Raw genomic sequence first — 22,513 nt, 5'->3', positions numbered from 1 at the left:
AAAATTTAATAGGAAAGAGTGGTATTTATACAACAGCTTTAGGCTAACTTAGATATCTAACTTAGGCACAGTTTTAAGAACTAAACCTAGGTGTTTGTAGTTCCCTGCGTAGCTGGCAGAGGGACAGAGGTGCCGGGGGGCTGGGGAGGAGGGGGCAGCTGCAATTCAAAGCACCTAAATCAGATGCCTGAAGTAGACAGTGTGAATAACCCTCTAGATGACTGGAATTATTGGACCACATTAGAGAGAGAGGAAAAAAGTGAGGCTGGCATATGGTGAGTGTCCTACATATGGTATGTTGTTTATATGTGTTTTTTCCGTTAGCATTTCTCTTCCCTTTGTTGCTCCACCTCCTCCTGCAGCCTCTCCTAACGAGAATGTTAATTCAGAAACTTCTGCGGTTGAAGGAAGGTTTTTGGACCTACGCTATTCTCAAGAGCACAAAAATCAGGCAAAATAGGTTGGCTCGCTCTCCTGTACTCTTGTCTCACTTACACAGTGCTCTGTGTGTTTGTCTGTAATTTTCTATTTCCTTTTATTTCTCTGGAGCCGATAAGGTGTGTGTGTGGGGGGGTTGAAATCACTTTGCCATAAAATATTTCCCCCCTCCAGACAGTGCTTTGTATTCACTCAAATATCAATATATTTTGCAATAATTAGAAATGATAGGTGTCACTATGATAGACACATGCTCTTCATACTGTATTAATTCCTTCGGTCCAGTCAAATCCTGATCTTATCCAATGTAGCTTCAGGGGAAGCTTCCTTGTGCTGCAAAAAACAGTCTCCACCTGGTTCCGATTAACTTGCCACTGGTTGGATCGGCCCAGTGATGGCGTAAGAAAATACGGAGCAGAGAAGCCTGCAATTGAAGTTGTAGATTCATGGCCTATAAAACTAAAAGGCTATTATGGTCATCTATTCAGTCTACCCCTCTGTGTAAGGGGCACCAGAACTTTTCTGAATTACTCTTTTTTTGTGTGTGTGTGCGTGTGATTTTAATGGAGAAAAGCATTCGATCTTGATTTAAACCTTCCAGTGTGTTTCTCCAACTACATCTTCTTACCACTGGCTTCTGTTATACCTTTGTCACCGGACTGGAAACTCTAGTGTTATCAAATTTCTGTTTCTCACATAGTTATTTATAAGCTGTGATCAAGTAGCCTTTTAAACGTCTCTGTGATAACCTAAATAGATTGAGCTCCTTGAGTCTTTCATTACAAGGAATGTTTTCCAATCCTTTCATCATTCTCATTGCTTTCCTCTGAACCTTTTCCAATTTTTCAGCAATCTCTCTTGAATTGTGGACACTATTTCCAGAACTGGTTGCATCCGTGCCAAGGACAGAGGTAACACGACCATATTGTATATTTCTCTGGTGATGTGCCCATGGGTTGTATCAGATTCATGTCTACCCTCTTGTACTTACAGCTCTTCCCAGCTGATTTATCTGCTCTACAGGCTTTTTCAGACTGACTTCAGTCTGCAGGCAGGGTCCCTACCTTGTAGCAATGACATCCAGTCTTTGTTATTAGAGCAATGTCTTATGTTTGTTCGGACTGAAATTTGCAGTTTGTTTAACTGTGGCCAGTTTCCTGAGCAATCTGGGTTCCACAGTGACTTGGCTGGCTCTTTATTTACTAATCTTCCAATCGTTTCAAGTGCAAACTTTCTAAATATGTTTTCTTATCATTGATAAAAGAGTCACAGATAGAAAAAAAATATCATAGGGCCATGCGTTTGTGGGTCACCGTTAAAATAAACACCATGGATTATTTTTCCCCGTTTACTACATGCTTGGGACTGAGATTTGACTCTATTTAATAGGTACAATATTGATTTTAATAAATTTTTTCTTCATCAAAATATTATGATTAACAACTAAAAGACTTTCTAATATTCCTCTGCATATTTAATACTACTAAAATTACCTTTATCCTACCAAATATATACTCTTATTAAACAATATCTAGTTAGCTTTGGCAAGATAACTTTCCATAAACTTCTGTCCTCACTGCTTTGATTAAAATGAACTAATATTCCTAGAAGCCATTCCTAATTTTGTTTGAGATCAGTGTGAGGTTGAAATGCCTATAGACATTTAGGTCATCACATTTATTCTTTTTAACTATTCACAAAAATTTTTGCATAGTTCTCTTGAACCTCCCTAGTTCTCCAAGACGTACTAAAAATCCTCACTAACCGTGCAGACAACTTCTCTGCCAAATCTATTAAAATACCTTCATGCAAATTATTCAGGTCTACTGATTTTAAAAATGTCTAGTTTTATTAGCTGCTATTTAACGTTCTCCTGCGCTACTACTGAAATAGAGCTTCATCGTAATCATCTGATATGAATACATCATTTGACTTTTTCCCAAAATGCAGAGTAAAAGTATTTGAGAATGCCTTTTTTTTAAATGTTATTACAAAAAAATCCTAGTAATTTCCATTTAATAATGGAGCAAGGCAATTGTCAGGATTTTTTGTTCATAATATAATTTCAAAATATCTTCATATTGTCCTTATCTCTGTTTCCTTTTTGTGACCTTCGGCTTTCTTTATCAATGCCCTATAATTACTAGCTTCTAATTTACATTATTTTTCCCCTACATTTTCCCCTGCTCCTCCCTTCTGTTTTGTTTTTTTTTAGTAGCTGCCTTCACATATGAAATCATTTTATTATTTTCAGCAAATGTGTAGGAGGTTTTTCCTTGATTGAGGCTTTTTTGAGATGTCCTTTACAGTGCTTTTTAGCAGATTGAAGTTGACAGTCAATTTTTTCCTTTAATTCTTTCTCCAAATTACTGATTCCCACTCACCGTCAACTTTATAGAAGCTGGCTGGCTTATATTACCAAATATAAATATTGGATTTTAATTCATTTGTTCATAACGAATATAATCAAGTTGCAGCTATGTACATATAAGCAATTAATTTTTAATTCTCTGATTCCTCTGTCATACTGAAGTCTAGTAGAGAATTCCTCTCTTGGATGCAGTTAGGAAAATTGTCATTTTTTATTTGTTTAATGTAGCTGACAGTTTATTATGGACACTCTACGGTTTCCAGCTCCTGTTAATATTATTCCATACCCTGTAAGCATTTTTTCCATGTTAAGATATTTCATGACCTGTATGGAAGAAATATAGACTTTTAAAATTATTATTTAAATGTGACAGCAATGAGAATCTTGCAAACGAGGCATAAAAAGTGAGATATAAAATGTCAGTCTGATATAACTACAATTTGAATTATTGCTTCATAATAGAGTATGGTTTTAAAAATATTGACACAGTTACTGAGAGGTGTGAAAGATTTAAAGCACAGAAGCCGTTTGGGTTTTTTTGGTAGGAGTAAAGTGTGAACCTGGATTCACTGTTCTTTCGTGGCCTCTGTTTATTTACAGTATCATATGCAGATTGCTCACTTCAATGCTTTAAGCAGAAATACATAACAGACCGAAAACGCAGCTACAATTAAAACAAATTATAAAATTCTGGAAATCGTGTCTGAAATTCCAGCCTCTTTGAAGTCAGTAGCACTCAAACTGTTAGACTTCCAGCAGTTTTCTTCACAAAACACTGTTCCACGTTATAATGATTTAACTTGCCACTAGCTTCATGGTAAAGTTCACTAACTGGACCATAACTCCCAATTACCTCACCTAGATCTAATCCCATTCTTTAAGAGGGTGAAACCTATTAAGAAATGGTATTAAATAAGAATGCTTTCAGGGAATGTATCTCCTGATTCTTACTACATGATTCCCTAGAAACATTTTTAAAGAGGAATACTGCATTTCTATTTGTGTTGCAAGCAAACTATTCTTAACGACAGACCTGAGCTGGGTATCTGCGGTGTACGTTTCTAATTTTAGGTATAGTTGCCTTATAATGATCTGGTTTCACTTCTTTTACCCTTTATCTTTCCTATTTAGATGAAATGATCTCTCATTTGGTCCGCAGCACCTGATGCAAAAGGGCAAAGATCTCCATAGAGATTCTATTAAAATATTACTGATCATTCCACCGGTCTCCATCTAAAATTAAATAGTGATGTTCTAAGTATTTTATCAGCAAGAGCACAACGTGTTACCTGTTTTAAGAATTTTATGCCAGTACCTTATGAATGTATAATCCTGCTTTACATATATGACAGTTCGGAAAGGAAACACCAAACATATTTGGAGAATACAATCAGTATTAAGTGGATTAACAATAGATTTGGCTTCAATACAATAAATCCAGAGAGACTCTGCGAGCACAGGAACTAGCTACATTTTCTACACAGATGTATTTCCTACTATTTAATGTACATAAAACACATGAATTGAATTTGTTATTGGTATTCCGTACCATGAGGAGAGTCAGGAAAAAAAATCCATATAACCATGCAGGAGCATAATGATAAATATGAGAAAATGGTGCATTGTGCCAATCAGGCAAGTATGCACAGCAAAATGATTATTAGGGGATGTTCATACGAGCAGGAACACTTGTTTGGCTTGTGAGAGGCCAAGGTTGACCGGGCCCAGTGACTAATACACCCTATCACCAGTACAAAATAGTCCTTGAGGCTCCGTATCTGGGAAACTGCACTTTCTCTGCTTGTGCTCTTTCTGATCAGACTTGTCTTTTTCTGGCAGCTTTTGCCAGCAATCAGATTCACTGGAAACATAAAAGAGAAAATGATTGCTGGAGTTGTGCTGAACAAGCGGTGCGTTATCTTTCTTCTTGCTCTGTTTGCCCATGTGCACAATGAAAGGAAGCTGGCGGAGGTCCTGGTCCAGGAAAGGAATTAGGGGCTTTATCATCAGACAATAAGTTGAGCAAATTGCAGACCACAAACTACTTCTCTTCAGAGCACCGCTGAAGGACTCATGGCTGAACTCGGTGCCTTAGAGGTACTGGGAGGAAGTACAGGGAGGCTGTAAAGATGAGTAGCCAGAAAATGAGGGATGCTCGTGCAAGGTCTGCTGTCGAGCAGTGGGCAAAGAACACCAGAAAAAAATTTAAAACTTTCTTGGTCATGTAAATTACTTTCAAAAGGTGCAATAACCCATCATACTTTTTACTCCAAAGCCTTTGGTTGTTCACGTAATAATTTTCATGTAAATATTTTCCAAAGGAGACCACATTTGATGAAAAATTATGATAATATACATGGATTACCAAGTATATATAATGCAGCTGGTAACTAAGAAGAGGACTATTTTTTTAATAGTGGTTCCATTTGATCTAAATAAATGAAAGAGGATTTTAAAAGCAAGGAGTTAAAAAACAAAAAGACTTCCACGACCAGTGAAATAAAACCTTTCTGCCCTTAGTCGTTTTTGTTATCACAGAACCCTTCCTCAGATTCCGATTCAAGGGGTACAGGGGAGAGGTTTTAATATTATATCCTGTAAAATTAAAGATCGTAAAGCAGAACATTGACATGGTGACTGAACCCCTTTGAGCTTTTGAGCTGGTCTTTGGAAACTTGGAAGGAGTCCAGATTTTTGCTAACTCTTTGTTTTCAATCCAAAATAATCTGGAAATAATACCTGTAACAGGAATGATATTAATGTATACCTATAATAAGGACAAAAACTGGTGGAAATATGTCAGCTTAGTCTCTTCTACTAGCGGTATGAACTTTACCTTACACATCTCACACAAATTCTTTCAAACATCACATCGTTTGAGTGTCATTTAAAGGATTTCTTTCTTTTTCCATTATAAATTGACGCATACAGAGAAAGAGAACTGAAAAAGGTTGAGCAGAAATCTAATCCACCAAAAATCTTTATGGGTAAACTGTTCCCCTAATAATCCTTCAATCTATAAACTCCTCAGTAAGATACCTAGAGAAAATTGTTTGAAATTCTTACAGACTCAGTACCTCTGAAGACGCTGCAAAGCTGGTCTACTAACACTGGTTAACTGGCTACATGAGGAACCGGGAAATCATGAGCACTGCTCAATTTTCTGGAGTGAGAGGCTTTCTTCTTTTCCCTACCCTTAGCTTGAGGATCAAGTTTTCCATAGAAATTGGCATGGTGTGGTAGATTTTCCCTCTGCTATTCCATATCCCTGATACTCTCTGCATGGGGAACTGCCACTAACGCCAGAGGGATGCTTGGCTCGGTGTGCTCTCCTGATAGCTACTTCAGAAATGCTGTTAGATTAAATAGCGAGGGACAGCAGGGTTTAAGTCGTGATCCATCAGGCGGATCTGAGAAGAGCCGTTTGCCCTGAGAGAGGATAGACTTTCGAGACATATGGTGCTATAATGGGGGGGTGGGGATTTTTCAATTCCAATCCACCCATTCCGGATGAGAGAGACTGAGCTAATACCCTCGTGTATGGTGCATTGCATCGAGCTACGGAAGTAGCGTTAGGATGGAATTTATGGACTCTCTAAATTGTTTGCCAGGAAATGTTTACTAGCTATGCACAATAAACGACTGTGAAAGCGTATTCCTGTGTTTAATACGATATGGTTATTTCCTTATATTTGGGTCATACTATTATGATACCAATAAAGGAAACTTAAAAAAAAAAAAAAAAAGAAAAAGAAGAAAACAAACAAGCAATGTATGTTCATATTTATGGGAGTTCATTTGGGAAAGTCTGATTGACTACAAATTGTACAGGGTAAACTTACTGCGTGCACCCCTGGATACACGCCATGCCTGCCATATTAGACATTAAGTATATGACTTCTTTTTAGAGCAAAATATTCTCATCATCAAGTCAAGGTACATTTTAAAAAAAGCCTCGTTACCACAGCCGTAGGGGGTCATACATAATGAAATTACTGTACATGTATAAGGGAAGACTACCTACCTGCCCTCCTAAATGGGTACACAGCTTCACAATTTAGAAATGAAACAGGCAGTTTTGGATCACAGGCTGAAATCTTGGAATTTTGCTCTGGGATGTGACCTTTTCTTCCATACAGCTCACTATTGTACCAGGGACTACTGTACAGTTTTATAGGGTGTGTTAGATTAGATACATTCGCAAACATTTTACCCTGCTAGGAAGCGAAGTCAGAGCTTTGTCTGGTAATCTGTGCAAAGGGCTTTTTCTGCTCCTTCGTTTGCTTTAACGCGAGGCTTTCTATTTTTGTGTAATGCATCTAAGAACTCACCCTATTATTAAAAGAAAGCAGGCACTAACCTAATTTGTTTTAATCGGACATTAAGGGTTTGAGCCTGGAGGTATGCTCGTATTTTTGCGTGGTTGAACACCCTCTTTTAGTGTATGCATATGTGTATTTATACATCCAGTATGCTATTCATGATAGGATTTTCGAAGTTTAGTAAGCAAATCTTTGTAGCAATGCGGTTTCTCAGTTACTACTTGTATTTTCTGCAACTAACTCCAATAGACAGGCATACTTTCTCTCTTGCTTACTATGAACGTAACAAAGGAGATTAACTGATAAAAATGAATGAAAGAAAATTTAAAATTAGATGTCTCAACTTCTACAGCAGATCATTTAACGTTTTTAGTACAATAAAAATTTGAAAAGCATTAGTAAAATATTTCATCCACCAGGTTTCTTTCATACATCTTTGTTTCAAAATGCAATTTTCGGTGTTTAGGTTGTGGGGTTTTTTTCTGGAACCACGAGGAACAGTGTTTATGTCTAGCTGCACTTTTTTGAATTACTGTTACAGTCTAACAATGAAGTTGATCCTGCAAGGTCAATGGGGAAAAGAAAAGACTCAGCACTTCTCAAGGTCAAGGCTGAAGACAGTTCATGTTGTAAAACATTTAAAGGATGAATTGTTTCTCTGAAACGTTTTCAGCATCTCTACCAAGCTGACCACAGTAGTAAAAGTGTATGAAGAATATATTATTTGTAATACTACTAGAGGTAAAAAACAGTAATAAGAAAGAGGCACTAGAAGTATCGTGGTGACAGCAAAACTTGTTTCTACAAATGGGAATTTGTATGTTTGGATGCACTACGAACACATGATTCGTACCACGGGACATTAGTTTTTATTCAAACTTGATTGTTTTAAATGAAAGAGCTTTAGATAAGAATTTTTTTTTATATTGTAAATATGTTTCTCAGCTTAATCCCACTGCCTACAACTAATGAGATGAAAAATCCGAAATGCTTCCAAGGCAGTTTACCTGGACAGTCTCTGGTTTATTAGTTTTAATCAGAGTTGTATTTGGTATCATGAAGGAAAAGGCACGGCTTTCAGTGTAACATAGCCAAGAAGCTGACATGTCTTGTGCCTTTCTCTTCCATTAGAGACATGCTATGCCTCCAGATGCTGCAGTCTGGATTTAGGGGCATATACTGCTCTTGCACAAATAAGAGTTGCATATGTTATGAGTTAATTCCATTTTTTTGTGTTCTCTTGCACATGGCGTTTTGAAACAGTTAAATGGAAAATATTTTTAGTTTACCATCTTGTATTGAAATATACTTGGATTATTAAATAAAATCTAAATCCCTAAGTGATACGTTCTACAGCTCACATACACAAATGTGTAAAGTTCATGGACAAAATGCCTATGAGGGAATTGCACAAATCCAGACAGTGTCCCCACGTGTTGTAGTTTGCATTTGTGTCTCAGTCAGCTGGAAAGTATGCCAAATAATATACCTCTTCTTTGCTGTACAGCTGAGCTTCACTGACCCCACAGTGCTAGGTGCTTTCCTTTTGGAAAAGAGGGGGTAGGAATAAATGGGTTTCACACATCTATTGTGGGCGTGTAATTCAGATGAACTGTATCAGATAGATAGGCATCAATGAAGAGACGAAGGTGGCTCCTGAGAGTGATTCAGCACGCCAAAGTCTGATATTTATATTTAGATGGTGTGAAAGTGCCTCAAAGACAGTCCCTAACTAGAACAGTTTATTGAACCCACCCTGGGACCTATCTGCATAACATGAAAGGACATACAAGTATGACGCCTAATAAAGCATAACAAATACAAATATCTTGGAAAGGTTCATTTCAAGAAGTAGTATAATATATTCACAGCTCATCGATAAAGCTACATTCTGGTTTTGGGAAATGAAACAAAAAAAATGAGCTTATGCAAATAAATGGGGTTTTGGAAGGTGTCAGTCACTTTAACATATGCCACTTGGACCTTTCTTCAAGATAGTTAAGAACTTGCCTATTTTTTTTTAACATCAGTATTGTCGTTGACGCCAGCAAGCTTAAAATAGTTTCCCGAATCAGAATCTTTGAGACAGATACAATTGTGTCTTTTGGTGAAGTCTCTCCAAATTAAGCTCTTCTGGGCATCTATTTTTTAGGGAAATCTAGCTTGCTTGCTTTTTTTTTTTTCTTTTATCATTCTTTCACAAGCCATAACATCTGCATCTAAAAATCCCAGTTTAATCAAAAGTGATTATTTCAAACAATCGTTACTTTGTATTTAATTTCTTCTACCCAGTATCTGTTGTTAGCATTATCCGATGTTAGGCTTTGAGGAGCATGATCCAGCTATACATAAGAAAAGTACATGCGATTTTTTAGCTCTTTGTTTCCTACAGCTATTATTAATTAAGGTTCCAATCCTGCAAATGCTTTTAGTCAAGCAAATTGCCATGAACGCAAACAGGACTCTGTAAAAACACAGGAGTACTCCCATGTGAAAGTGGTGAAATGAATAGAGTCTGAGCTCTTCAGGTCAGTGAATCTCTTTCTGTTCTGAATACTCGCTAGTTAGGAGTTTCTGCTCCAAGTCTAGAGCTCATCACGCTATAAATCATAAGCAAACACACCTGCAAAGTAAGTGACATAATCCTAGCAGCTATTAAAACCTGGATATTTTGCAGTTATTTATTCCTGATGTATGCATCTGTGTCTCCTTCTCACTCCAGAGCAGAGAAAATTAGAAATGACTAGGAATACACAGGGAGAAGCATTTTACTCATTAATGTGTAAAAGAGGTGATGAAGATTAGTGACTTATCACTCTCCTAACATCCCCTGATGGAGGCACAATTATGAAATATGTCCCCTGCTCCTGGTCCTGCAAGGGCCTGGTATTATCAGCCAGGGGACAATAAATATCTCAGGTAACGGTAGGGTTTTTTCCTCTAGTTTGGTCTTTGCAATGTCAGCATACTGCGTATTTACCCAGTAAACGGGTGTAAGTCAGAGCGTAAAACATTTGATGCGCAAAGATTTGAATCATCTGTATTTTTTTTGGATCATCTGTATTTTTTATACTTAAAGTATAATCAGCAAAATGTTAACTGGGCAGCACAGTAAGAAGTAAGCGGTGTTAAAAATACAGAGTGCCGAAAATACACTTCGCCTTTCTTCCGTGCACAACCGTGTCTGTATTTTTGATGGGGGTTCTGGTAAAATGTCTTTTGAATACATATACAGATCCAAATCCACAATGCAAATTGTATCAAATAATAAAATGAATAATAGGTAATAGTACAAGCCCTTTTTTTTTCCCTGTGATTAGTAATTTTAATAGGAGAATGGACTGAGTGTAGTTGTCTAACTGTCAAGATCTGGAGAAAACAAAATGGAAAACATATTTTCAGGCATCATTGACTTGCCTGCACATGCACTTTGAATACATTTCTAAACACAAATTAAAGATACATGTTATTAAAGTATCCTACAAGGATTGTGATAACTTTTTTAGGTCAGCGTTCTGAAGTGGAGATAATACTAGAAAGAATGAAACAATTGTTAAATTGCAATATAACATGCAGATTGGGAAACAAATACTATTGTGCAAGACAGTTCAGTTTGCAAATAAATGATCTATTTAAAACAAACACCCACCAAAGTTTTGAAGAGGACTTGTTCTGGGGCTTTAGAGTATCTAATGTGGAATGCAAGTTTCCCATAGCTTAAACTCTAAAAGCATTCCTGAAACATCATAATTCAGGTGTGAAGCCTCAAGTACATTAACCATTTCAATATTTCATCGGTTTATTTAAATTAAATAGGAAGCATAAGATGTTTTACTGGTAAGAGCGGGCTGGCAATTCAAATAACTTTTAATGATGTAATGCAAACTTGTAAATCATTTTCGGTGAGGGCCTCATAGTTCAGCATAACTTTTATGTAATATACTAAATTGCTGGCATAGCTTTAAAATTTGTAATACTTGGAGATCATGAAAATTAGAACAGAATCCATATGTATATGGGAGAAGTAGTTGAAAATATGGATTCAGGCTTAAAGTTTTTATAGATACGTTGTAGTCTTTAAAGGAAAAATTGTGTCTGATAAGTGTTAAACCGTGGCACATGTAAACGCTAAAAAGAGTGAAATGGAAGTACACCACAGAAATGTAATGTTAAAGTTATGTGGTACGCATTGTGGTGGTGTAATTTCTCACAAAAAATGTTTTTATGGCAAAATATAGTGAAGATACTGGTATACTGTAGGTTTTTGAATGGTAAATGTGATTATCGTCATTCTTAACTAGTCAGGGATTCAGTATTTTGACAAGTCAGTCAACAAATCATTCTTTTTCTGCGCAAGGATTTTCAGTTAAGGCATTCAGGCATCCCTGAAATGATGCCTAATCCCCAGGCTTTATTATTGCTTATATCTGTAGATTTCCATTGCAGCACAGGTATCAAGAGAAACGAATTATATTGCTTCTATGGGAGTTAAACAGGCAAAATTTAGGGAAAAAAGAAAAGACTGAAAATAAAAATACATCTGTTGTGAATCTGGATTGACTCTAAGGTTAAATAATGATGCCTGCCTTCACCAAATTGCCATGGAAAAATACGAACTGATCATAATTACAGTACAATAAAACCTCGTCCTCTTGCTTTGGTAGGCTCTTGAGTACAATAAAATCTTTGGCTAAAATAAACTGAATTCATATTTGTAAGCTTTCTCTTTGACAGTAAGGAGAATATTCTTAAATGGCATAAACTGTCATCTTTTTGCTGACTTCAACAAAGTTATAACCATTTATACCACTGAAACAGTGGTCCCCAAGTATGACTATCTGTCTAATTTTACTGTAATATTGCAAATATGCAAACCACACACTAGAAAGAACTGTTCAAGAATCCTACTTACATTCTGATAAATATTCAGGAAGATGGTGCTTTCAGCCTCCAACGTAAAAAACTGAGCAGACTACAAAAGTCCTGAAGAGGAGGAATTGTACACTGGTTCATTCAGGTCAATTTTATATGATCTCTTTCCCCATAAATCGTAAGTTAAAAAAAAAACAAAACAAAACAAAAAACACCACCAAACCCGAAAAACACAAAGCAAATGCAAATATTAGCCCATACACGAAAATATAAATGATGTTCCAAACTGCGTTGGCTCCAGATGTTTTTATGAGTTAAATGGTTTACTGTTTTCATATATTTAAAACATTCTATTTTTTCACTTGATGTTGTAAGCTTTGGGCAAACTTGCTGGCATTGATTTAAGTTATGCTTTTGTACCACATGTAGGTCAAACGCACATTCTGAAAAGATAGAATACGAACAAGAATTCAATCATTAATATTGAGAGGTAATAACTGCTTACACTTTCTTCAGCAATTATTTCACTGAGAAGCTTTGCACTGAAGCTTTCTTTGACTGAAAAGTCACACATTTTTATGAAGGATGGTATCGTATAGCCATAGTTATTTGATAACTCTGCACAGAAACTTTTTTAATCGTTTCAGTAAGCGTTTGAAGTTGTTTATTTGCCTCCACATTAGTTGCCTATATTTGCGTTCTCCTTATATTGTTTAAAATGAGAGCAAAAAGCTCTATAGAGATTTGTGTTTTCAGTTCTTGTGGGCTTAAAATCTCATATTAAAGAAGTAATAAGAACATTTGATCTAGGACTTGTGTACTTATTAGGGGACTCAGGAGTCCAAGGAAGCACAGTCCCGAATATTCAGATTTGATTATGAAGCTAATGGCAAACACTTTGCCGTCCCATTACGACTTTGCTATTGCGTTCCTCCTTTTTTTCTTCTTCTTCACCTTTTGGAGCCTCTCCTACCTCTCCCTAAAAAAAGCACTATTTGGCTCCGTCTCTTATTTCTCTTGGAAACCTAATCTTTCTCCCTCCCCCTCGCACCCTCTCACTTTCTTCATTGTGCTTCACTTATTTCACTTTTTTTTTTTTTTTTTTAATCCTGTGCTAGAAATCCTGTGCGGCCATCCCATCCCCTAGAATTTTTTTTTAAAAAAAAAAAGGCTTTTTTTTTTTTTTTTTTTTTTTTACACTGGCTTGGGTTTGGGGACTTCCCCGGCCCCTTCGCAGCTGTGGCGGTGTCAGGGCTTCGGCGGCGGCGACCCTTGCAGGAGGGGTCCTGGCATTCCTGCCCCCCCCTCCACGTCCCCCGTCCCCGGTCCCCGTCCCGGCCCCCCCTGACGGCGCCTGACCCCCGCGGCCGGGGCGGGCGGACTGACAGCAGCAGGTTGGAGAGCCGCGGAAGGGTGCGGAGCGGTGCGGAGAGGGGAAGCGGCCGCCGGCGGGGCGGGGGGGGGGGGGGGGGGAGGGGGGGCCACCCCGCCGCTCCCCGGATTCCCACCTGGGGCCGCCCGCCCCCGGCCCGAGGGCTGCGGGGGCGGGCGGCGGGGAGACGGGCCGGGGCCGGCGGGGCCGGTGCGGGAGCCACGCAGCCCGCCACCGGTGACTCTCTGGCTTGGTGGCACCGCCTGGTTTCTGAGGGACACCGCCACCCCTGCGCTCGCAGCCCAGCAAACCCAAGAGGGGTTCAGCCACTGAGTTTTTCTTTGTACTCCTCTCTTTTAATATTAGAGCACATATTGAAACGATAAACACAATGAAAAGCACAAAATATTTCATCAGTGTTGTAACTGTATATTTCCTTTATTCTGAAGAAATATCAAGTTTTGAACAGTGCACAGAGGCAGCAACTTCTGCTTTGGACGCCACTCTCTTTTTAAAGACCGCGTTGTTACAGTTAAATCTAAAGACAATTTTTAAAAAGCATTAGATGTCAGAAAAGGGGGGAAAATCTTACCGTCGAAAGACTGCTGCAGGTTCCAGCTCAGTCTGAAACTGCAGGGAAAAGTGGAGCAGCTGCTGAACAAAAGTTTTAGATTTTTTTTTTAGAAAGTCTGCAAAACTAATTTCCCACAAAATAGGACTCAATTTCCGTTTAAGAAACTAGCTCTTGCAAATCTCATACAATTCCTGATTTTTTCCAATAGCAATTGAAATTCATTTTATCTTTCGCACATGGACCCAAGAATTTAGGCTTAAATTGCAGGAGCGCAATGGTTTTCCTTTTTTTTTTTTTTTTTTTTTAATTTTGATTTGGGGGAGGAGGAGGAGGAAGGTAGAGCGAGGAGGAAGGGCTAAGAAACAAAACGTTTCCGCAGTGGGTACCTCTTTGGTCAGTGATGAATAAATGCGTTATCCTAATTTAAACCAGTTAACAGTCGCCTTCGTGGCTACTGTTAATTCCACTACACCCACGGCTAAAAAAAATTAAAAATGCCAAGCCCAGGCTCTCTAGGTTGTCCCTCTTGAGCCACTAAAGACCACAACGAAGGAAACGAAAATACCGGGAATAAAAATTATGCGAGTTCACGTTTTGCAGGGGCAGGGGGCAAAAAGGGAAACTTGTGTTTCTCTGGACAGATTTGATGGCCCGGTGAGCGCCGGTGGTTCCGCCGCGGAGGCAGCCCCCTGCTGCCGGGGGGACCGCGGGAGGTGCGGGCGGGGCGGGACGGGACGGGACGGGACGGGACGCCAGGTCGCTCCCGGGGGCCGGGGCGGTGGGTGCGGGCGGAGGGGGGTAAATGCTCCGCACCCGCGGCCCGCACCGCGCTGCGGCGGGGGATGGCGGCGGTCGGCCCTGGCCCCGACCGCTCTCGCCCACCTCCGCAGGACTCCGCGGCCGCCTGCGCGCTGGGCCGAGCTGCGCCCTCCCACCTGGGCGCGCAGGTGAGGCGCTGCCCAGCGCCCTCCAGCCCACGGGGAGAAAGGGGCGGCGGCAGCCCCCCCACCGCACACACCCCCCCACCCCCGAGTAAACCCCGCGGATTTCTCTTCACGTCTTTATTGCTGTCCTCGGGGGTGGGGGGGCTGGTGGCACTCCAAGCAGCCCCGGCAGCCCCGACGGGGCGGTGATGGTCCCGCGGGGGCACCGCCGCCCCCCGCCCTCCCTCCCCTCCGCCCACCCCACCATCCCCCCCCGCCGATCCGGCCTCGCCGGCCCCGGGGGCAGCCCCGCCGGCCGCCGCGGCGGGGGGGGGGGGGGAGGCGTGCTCCCCGCGGCCCGCCCGGGGGCAGGGGGAGGCGGGCTGAGCCCCCGCCGAGCCGACCCCCCCCGCCCCCCCCCGCCGCTGCCGCGGGCGCCCGGGGCGCGGGCGCGCAGCGCTGCCGCCCGCTGACGGAGCGGCTCGGCGCGGGGACGGCGCTGGCGTTTTGGAGGGAGTTTGCATGTGGTCAGTGCTGTGTTGCTAAGCCAGCCCCCAGCTCACATTACACACTACTGTATTTATAACCTCTCGGAGCTGTTTCCCCCTTCAAGCAGTTCTCTGGGACCACCTTCTATTGGCTTCAACCTCTCCCACTTCTTGACATCTGAGCAGCTCTGAGAAAGGCTCATCTAGGTCCGAGTGTTTATGCAGCGGAGACTGGCCACTAGGGCTAAAGACCTGGATTATCTGAGCTCAGCTGCCTGCTGCAAAGTCTGTCGTTGCCGTTTTGGAAAAAAAAATCCCAACCCCGATCTGTTTACAGTGAAAGTTGACAAAGGGTGGTGAAGTTGGATCTTTCCTAAACTCTCCTGCCTGGAACCTGAGACTTGCATGCCATGGATCACACACTCTTTGGCTGCCTGCGCAGCCCCCATGCCACTGCGCAGAGCTTGCACCCTTTCTCCCAGTCTTCTCTTGCCCTGCATGGAAGATCTGACCACATGTCCTACCCTGATCTGTCTTCTTCTTCTTCCTCTTGCATAATAGCGGGATACCCCAATGAGGAGGGCATGTTTGCCAGCCAGCATCATAGGGGGCACCACCACCATCACCATCACCACCACCACCACCACCAGCAACAGCAGCACCAGGCTTTGCAGACGAACTGGCACATTCCTCAGATGTCGTCTCCTCCCGCCGCGGCCAGGCACAGCCTCTGCCTTCAGCCCGACTCAGGAGGACCCCCGGAGCTGGGCAGCAGCCCCCCCGTCCTGTGTTCAAACTCTTCCAGCCTGGGCACGAACACCCCCACAGGGGCAGCGTGTGCGCCAGGGGACTATGGCAGGCAGGCTCTGTCCCCGGTGGAAACAGAGAAGAGGTCCGGCAAAAGGAAAAGCGACAGCTCAGGTAACGGCTCACGCTTTCCCCCTGCGGGGCGGGACACCCCCGGGCGGAGGGTGCCGGGGGGAGCTGCGCTGCCGGGCCCCGGGTTCCCCCGCCGCGGCTGGGCTCGGCCGGGCTGGCCCCGGCCCGGCCCCGGTCCCGGTCCCGGTCCCGGTCCCAGCCCCGGCCGCCGCGGTGCTCCCGCCGCCCGCTGACACCGGGCTGCCGGGTCTCTCCTTCCCTCCAACGCGCTCTCGGGATCTCCATCATTAAAGCAAGCTTTATTAGAGTTACGGGGTGCGGGGGGGAGGGGGGGAATTAAAAAGGAAAAAATCCATCACGTCCAGCATGAAATCAAGGTGGTGGTGGCGGTGGTTGCGGCCGGGGGAGAGTTTCCTACAACTAAGGGGAGAAACGCTTGAAGTTTTGGTGAGGATTTTAGCATCTGGTCCGGCGCCCCCCCTCCCCCCTGCCCGGTACGCCACCTTTGCTTCAAAATTCAGAATAGAGCGCGCTCCTTCCCCTCCGCCCCTTCGCCGCGGAGCTGACTGCGGCTCCCAGGCGATGGCACAACGCCTGGAAACGTTGCCTTGGAAGTGGGAATTGGGGAGAGGAGCTGATGCCTGGCTGCCTTGGAGGATCTGGGTGCGCCTGCATCAAATCCTCAGCGTGGAAGGGGCAAAATTCGGAGTCTGTAAAGCAAACGGGTGAAGGGGAGTTTTTAGAAAGCTGCTTCACTTCGGTTTGCTGGTGGCAGGGGCGGAGGGAAGGAAGGAGCTGTCTGACTTTTAAAATCACTGCAATTCTTACTTAAAGACGAGCGTAAAACCATGTAGACCCGCAGTCGTTCCAGGGCGATGATTTGGCATCGCTGAGCCTGCGAAAAAACCTTGACATAATCTTTTGCTTTTTAAAAAGGCAAAGCCTGTCAAAGTCCCATTCTGACAAAAGCCACTCGGCAAATGCAACGCGACTGATGGCACTTCCGTTAGAGCGCACATAAACCAGGGGGGTCATCAAAAATATACTGACACAGGCAGGAGGCACTTGAAAAAGAGAGGGCTCAACAGTTTGAAAACTCAAGAGCAGGCGTAGTGAATTGTTTGTTACCGAAGAAGAGAAAGTGAAAGGCTTTTCCAGATATTTATGAAGTTCACAACTGAAACCGTGACCTCTTTCACTCGAAATGTTGTGAGCTTGGTAAAGTGGTAAGCGACAGAAATGATTTTAAAAAATAACCCTCAAGGATACCATCGTTTTCTTCATTGTCCGTTACACTAAGAAATGTTTAGAGTAATTCAGGATGGGTTTAACTGAATTTCATTTTACGTAGCTGGTGTATGGGCTAAAAACTCTTCCAAGATTAAAAGCCGTATTTAGTTAAAACACTGGTGGCGAAACCTCTTGTTGCATCCTCATTGCATCTTATCAAATAAAAGGAATTCTCTGATTCTGTGAGGTGTATGAACAATACTAAAATTCGGGTTCCCATTACTACTGGGAAAATAAATGGATGCTTGTCGGTGTAAGGATTTACTGTATTTGTCAGTCTATTGAAAGCTGAAGGGAAAAAAAGGAAATCGGTCCCTTTCACTGTCAGGGAAGTTTCTGTATCGCTTTCTGTTTATTTCATTTTGCAATGCAAACAAAAAGAAAAAGCCGGTGGGGAATGTCACAAAGCTTCCCCTCCAGTGACCGGAGCCTTCCGCTGGGTTTAGTGGACAAGGGTCCACTATAGCCCTGGTTATGCTTATCCTGGGCTGCACTCCGAACCTCACTTTCTAAGACATTCTGAAGATCAAGGCAGGTAACTATTTCCTCCTCCCTTCCCCTAAGAAAAAAATATTATGTCCGTTTACACAATCGTGAATCTCTCAAACCGAAAATAGGCATCTTTTGACAATGACTGGGTAGCTGCTCTGTCTTTGGGTTTTCTTCAGGAAAAGCCTGAGTTTTGGACTGAACGTTTAACCCCACCCCTTTATTAATCCTGAACTCTGGTGCTAGATATTTAATGCCCTTCTAATGTATGGCAGCAAGAACTTTTTTTAGGTCGCTGCGTTTCTATATTTGTCATCCATAATTGCCCCTCTTTTCATTAAAATTCATCCCCTTTATTTCTCTTTAATCTGTGGGGTTTTTTTTTAAAAAAATTACCATACTTGAAAGAATTTCGTCCACGCCTTCCCCACTTTTGGAGACATATTCATCACACTTGGAACTACTTCAATAGGCATTTGTATAAAATCCTAATAGTAAATAACTAAGAAGTGAAGAGAGACTGTTTAAGTTTCAGTGCCAGCATTCTGAGACAATTATTAATGCTCTCGCTTATTTACAAATACATTTCCTCTCCTTAAGCGTATCACTTAAAGCCACAGAACGTTCAGTGTTTTCTTGAGCATCGAATCTGTTCCGCATTTCAGAGCTGAATTAACCTTAGGCTACCCCCTTCTTGCACTCCTTTACTTTCATTCCTGGGTGGTTAAGATCAGGAACGTTGATTCATAAAGCTGCGTTCATAGACGGTTTAAAGAAAGTAAAACGTGAACATTCCTTGTATCATTTATCTCCCAAACTAGTAACTGTTGCTCAGCCATATAGATACTCTGAAAATTTACCAGCAGAGATACCCCGTTTTCCTCATTTGTTATGATGGCGGGAGTGTAATTTTTTAAATTATAAACAAAAATCGAGAAGACGAGCAAAGTTTTGGACGGTGGACTGTATGTTTGTCCCTGTGCTTGCTCTTTTTCCCCTGGAATTCACATATTTCAAGGGAATGGAGGGGGGATAGAAATATTTTGCACTATGCTCTGTTATACTTTTGTTTGGGATTGAGAAAGCAAGGTGAAGCGTGGTTTCATGTTTAGTTTTATAAACTGCCTGACTTACAGTTTTTTCTTGCCCTAACCCAGGTTTTAAGCAGTTTGGGAAGTTCCCTTTGAAGATATTGAATAGGCTGCTACAGAACAGGGTGAAATTGTCAACTGTTCTTGTTGTAAAGGACTGGGAAATACTCCTTACTTAGTCATCACCTCCCGCATGCTACAGCTGTCAGTGTCTCCAGGTTTTGGAGTAGCTCTGTCATTATCTGCAGAACATTCCTTTCAACCTGCGTAGGCCCAGAAGTGGGTCAGTAAACTTGTGGGGGGGGTGGGTGAGGAGCGATGCACACAAATCTTTAGACGCTAATGTTTTTTGCAGTGAATAATGGCATCTGCATCCTCGCCTTTGTAACTCAGCTCTGCATATGTCAAGGATGTAGGAGTAAAAAGACGATAGTAAATTTGAGGATGGGTTGCAAATAAATGCACTTATTTTAAAGCGCACTAATGGTCAGAATTATCTGTGTGCTAATGAGGTGCGGATGAAAACCATGCTGAGTGGATAAAAAACATATTCTTGGAGCGCTTTGTTGCTTTGTGGTACGAGTTGTTCTGTATGGAATATTTTGGATTTTTCTGATGCCTCCCCTTCTCATTACTTGCCTGTGACTTTTGAGGCCATTTTATTTCTGGTTTTTATAGAGCAGGTTTTGATTCTCAGACCATGCAGAACGCATCAAATGCAAAATTACCACTGCGATTGTCTAGGTTGGCTTACTTAGGTCCAAGTTTTCTTAAAACTTCAGTCGGGAGAAAAGCATATTAATGCCTATATAGAAAGAGAAATCTGGATTTACTGAGAAATACGAAAAGAAAGTGAATCTGGTAGCCTTAAGGAAGGCTAAAATGCTGTGGCAAAAAAAAAATAATCAGGACTATGCTGAAAAGATTAGGGGGAGGCTGAGTACTGTTGAAGGAGTTCTAAGCATTACAACTATCCAAACATTTAATAGCGATAGATAAATATATGTTATAAGAAAATTTGATTCCAGTTAAAGACTAATGTAATTAAACACATGCCCGCAGGCTTAAGAAACCTTTTTATTTTTATTTATTCATTTTTAATTTTTTTAAAGTTTGACATGAATGAATGAATGTTTTTATATGGCGCAGATTTCCAAGGGAAGGCTAGCAGGTAATAACAACTATTCATATTTTTGATGGTATTTACAATAGTATCATATAGAAACACTGCTGTTAAACATACCAAAACATTTCAGGAATCCAGTGTTTCAATAGCTCTTCTGCTGGTTTTTGTTCATTGACAAATCACATGAAAAGAAAACAACACTCTCTTTTTCCAGTTGTTTTAACACCTTTTGTAACCTACCTACTCGCAACATGCAAGCAGTAAAAAGTTACATCTCCAGGGAATTTATTTTAAACACATCTAAATATCATAAATCATATGTGCGTGTTTGAAATGGTCTCTAAAAAGCAGGTAATTTTGATAAATGATTATAAATACTGTGAAATCATGGGTTTTGAGGACTTCTGATTGGTTTCTGAAACACATCAGTAAGAAAAATGAGCTGCACACTTGTAGTCAAAAAGAACTGTGTAACTGATTCATCAATATGTCTGTGCTTTTCAGCGTGGTTGTAAACGGAAGCAAGAAAAAATACATAATAAAGCATAGTTTTTCTGGAAAGAGTTAATTTGTTTGGTATCCAGTATCAAAGCCCCACTTACCATTAAAAAAAAACAACCCCACAACAACAAAAAACACCTCTGTAGAATTCATAAATGAAACAAGTTCAAAATACGATGAATAATAATAATAATATTTTTAGGAGAAAACTTTTAAGGCTGATTGCTTAGCAAATGTTAGGCTACCTAGTGGGCTACTTGCTGGATTGTTTAATAGATGAAAATTTGCAGTACATTCGCATTTGCTCTCAGGAAATAATAACCAGGAACTTTTCTAGGACTGTAAAATTTTTAAACACTATTTTACCGATACATTCTCAGAATTCTTTGCCCATAGCCAAAGAGTAATTTTGCGTGGACAGAAATAAATATGGCCTCTAATTATGTACTTCTGCCTGGTTATATATATCATTCAATAGGATCTACACTTCCCCCCCACCCCCATTTTAGAAACATCAGGGTCCCAATCCAGACGTTCACTGGAGCACAAATGTTTTTGTGCGAAGGTCTATTGACTCTAATGGAACTACTGAAGTGCTCAAGGTTTTTTAAGCCCTTGGAGCTCATTTCTGTTACTCTGTTTTAAATCTTTGGCACAGAAATATAATTGCATGTTATTCTTTTATTATTTGGTATTAAGCACTATGAAGGATCCCAGTCTTCAAAGCAAAACCACCGAGGGGTCTGGATGAGTAAGGAGTGTGGTACCAAAACCAAATGCAGAAGGAGATATGGACACATGGAGATTAAAGATCCAAACATTCTGGCCATATCTGGAGAAAATTTCACTAAAGCTTTTTAAAATTCATGGTTGCAGTTACCTTTCAGGATTTTTAAACTGGTGTTGCATGGTAGGGAAATAAAAATGCTTTATAATTATTGTAGATATTAATTGATAAAGTATTAGGATTGCCTGATTGTTTAAGCATTGCCAATTCAGCATTATATATATAAATTGAATTTTAATTTCATTGGTTTTAACATCCTAGGATAATTTTTTTCCTAATGTATCTAGCAAAACTTCTCTAGTATTTTGCACAGTAAGTAATCAGATTCTGGATTTTTTTTTGTCAGACTTGTTGCCCTTTTTAGACATGCTAATCATTTAATAAGTGCTTTTTAATTGAGCCTGTTAACCTGCATATAGTTTGCTGTTTGGAAGTCTTCATTCTTCAGTGATGTAATGACTCGATATGTTGTATCTTTGAAGTCCTCAAGAGCAGGATTGAGTTCTGTGTCTTGAAATTCAAGGGAAGGTGACAACATTATCTTTGCTGCTGTCTGCTAATAATCTGATATTGCTCACTGGATTATTGCTTTCAGCAAATACGATGTTACACGGCAGTATGAATGGTTGCTGTAGCACGTTTCTTTCAGTAGCAAAATGTATTCTACCAAGCAGTTTTTTCAGCCTCCAGGAAGGAAGCAAAGTAAATCTGGTTTCATCTGCTAGAAGGAGGAAAGTTTAAATCCATCAGTAAAATGTAGTTATGGTGGGGTTGGGTTCAATCCTTATTTTTGCTATGTTATCCCGTGTCCTTGTTCTAATACACTGAAGAATGCAACTTGAAAGGACGCGAAAGCAAAGTCATATTTTTTAAATATAAATACTTGCATATGTCGCTAATAAGGTTTCTAACTAAAATAGCGTGGTGTTAGAGAAGCTTGATAAACAGTGCTTGAGGCTACTTCATTACATCAGTGCACAGCTGGGCACT

The 22,513-nt window shown here is 41.0% G+C and overlaps 1 protein-coding gene across 3 annotated transcripts in view; it reads left to right on the top strand.

Annotated features, from left to right (window-relative positions):
- Positions 1-1,292: 1,292 nt before the first annotated feature.
- The window catches only part of MEOX2 (mesenchyme homeobox 2), a 67,005-nt gene continuing 45,784 nt past the window's right edge, over positions 1,293-22,513 (top strand). The window contains exons 1-2 of one of the 3 annotated variants that reach the window (XM_074574793.1): positions 1,293-1,349; positions 15,922-16,281. In XM_074574793.1, the coding sequence (XP_074430894.1) occupies positions 15,945-16,281 (337 nt within the window). In that variant the 5' untranslated portion in view covers positions 1,293-1,349; positions 15,922-15,944. Of the gene's footprint in view, positions 1,350-13,015; positions 13,398-15,417; positions 16,282-22,513 lie in introns of those variants that run through there. The other 2 variants (XM_074574794.1, XM_074574792.1) reach the window with 2 other exon arrangements.

Source organism: Larus michahellis, chromosome 2 (assembly GCF_964199755.1).
Source record: "Larus michahellis chromosome 2, bLarMic1.1, whole genome shotgun sequence".
Lineage (NCBI taxonomy): Eukaryota > Metazoa > Chordata > Aves > Charadriiformes > Laridae > Larus > Larus michahellis.
This window is presented reverse-complemented; position numbering and strand designations above follow the sequence as displayed.